Source organism: Aplysia californica, unplaced genomic scaffold (assembly GCF_000002075.1).
Source record: "Aplysia californica isolate F4 #8 unplaced genomic scaffold, AplCal3.0 scaffold01082, whole genome shotgun sequence".
Lineage (NCBI taxonomy): Eukaryota > Metazoa > Mollusca > Gastropoda > Aplysiida > Aplysiidae > Aplysia > Aplysia californica.
The window spans coordinates 106,325-107,858 of NW_004798352.1; the positions used below are offsets into that span (position 1 = coordinate 106,325).

Genomic DNA, 1,534 nt, shown 5'->3' on the forward strand with positions numbered 1-1,534 from the left:
ACATGTGTGTGTAATTGTGTATGTGTCTCTGTATCTATCATCTATACGTATGTATGTGTGTGTGTGTGTGAGTGTGTGCGTGTGTGTGTAATTGTGTATGTATCTGTGTATGTATCATCATATACATGTCTATTTGTATGCATGTGTCAGCCCCCGGGTGTGGTGACGGGTCTGATGTATCTCCGTATCTTTCCTCATCTATACGTATACATGTGTGTTTCTATGTGTGTATCTATCTACATATGTGCATATGTGTTATGATGTGGTGAATCAGTCGCTCATCAATTTTTGGGTATATGGAGTTATTGGCACCATTATAAAGCTTGTTCATTTGTCTTGCTTGTGATAAAAAATTACCCATCCATCTTGAATAGAAGTCGAGATATTGGCAATGGAAGGAGGTGGGGTCACCTGATTTCAGAGGTAAAATAAACGAGAAAATGGCCGCCAAATTCTGGTGTCTTACATAGCTTTAGAGACCTTGGAAACAAATAATTTACATTTTTTGTGGCTCTTAGCAACCTTTTTCATTGAAATCTTCACAGAAAATTTTTTTCAATAGATATACAAAAAGGTGTAGAACACCCCCCAAAAAAAATTTTTTTAAAGAATTGCATATCCACCAGGAAATGCCAATTTCTCTGATTTAATTATTTTGACGAGCGCCTGATTTCACCACACTGCCTCACATATGTGGTGTTTCTCTGTGTGTGTGTGTGTGTGTGTGATTCTATCTACATATACACATTTTTGTTTGTATATATGTGTCAGCCCCCGGGCGTGGTGGCGGGCCCAGAGACCAAGTTCCAGCTGAGTCAGCTGCAGCAGCAGTTCATCACCCTCGAGTCGCTGCGGGAGAAGATGCGCCACGTTGGCTTCCTCAAGACGGGCGAGCTCAAGCCTGCCCTGGCCACAGGCAAGGAGAACGACGCCCACTTTGGCGTCAAGCTGGTGGTGAGTTGAGACATCGCTACCGCAGAATTACAAAGTTTTATCTGCAGGGCTGTCTGAATCTACCGATTTTTCTGGTAGTTACTGATTTTGGGCCTGGTTTTCCACCATACCGATAAAGGTGTCAAAATTACTGGATCTGTGAAAGAAAGACAAAAAGGGATTGGGAAACAAGGAGCGTTGAAGGGGTAGAGGTGAAAGATGATGTTGGGTGAAAGAAAATAGCAGTTGGGGAAAGATAGGTTCTGGAAATCTGTACTGTCTGATTTTGGACCAGAATACTTGAAACTGACCCTGAATTTACCTGAAATGGGAGCTTTGGGGTAGGCAGCCCTGTATCTGACATTTTTGGCCGTTTTGAGTTACTACGACCACGAGGTCAGAAAACATATAATGTTCTATTTGCTCTATCGAAATTGTAGGAATATTCGGAGTCGTTATGAAGATATTCAAAGAATTACATTTGAAATTGACATGTTGTGGAACTCAATATTTTTCACTTCAAATTTCTCATAACTAGATACTGAGCAGATAGAACTTTGTAATTCTAGGTTAGCAACGGCTTGTGTGATAGGGAAAAGGG

General features: G+C 41.2%; 1 protein-coding gene across 1 annotated transcript in view; it reads left to right on the forward strand.

Annotated features, from left to right (window-relative positions):
• LOC101852218 overlaps positions 1-1,534 on the forward strand; it is a gene marked incomplete in the record, with an annotated part of 13,856 nt that overhangs the window by 9,885 nt on the left and 2,437 nt on the right. The window contains 1 exon segment of the mRNA XM_035973254.1: positions 724-954. Within this exon segment, the coding sequence (XP_035829147.1) occupies positions 724-954 (231 nt within the window).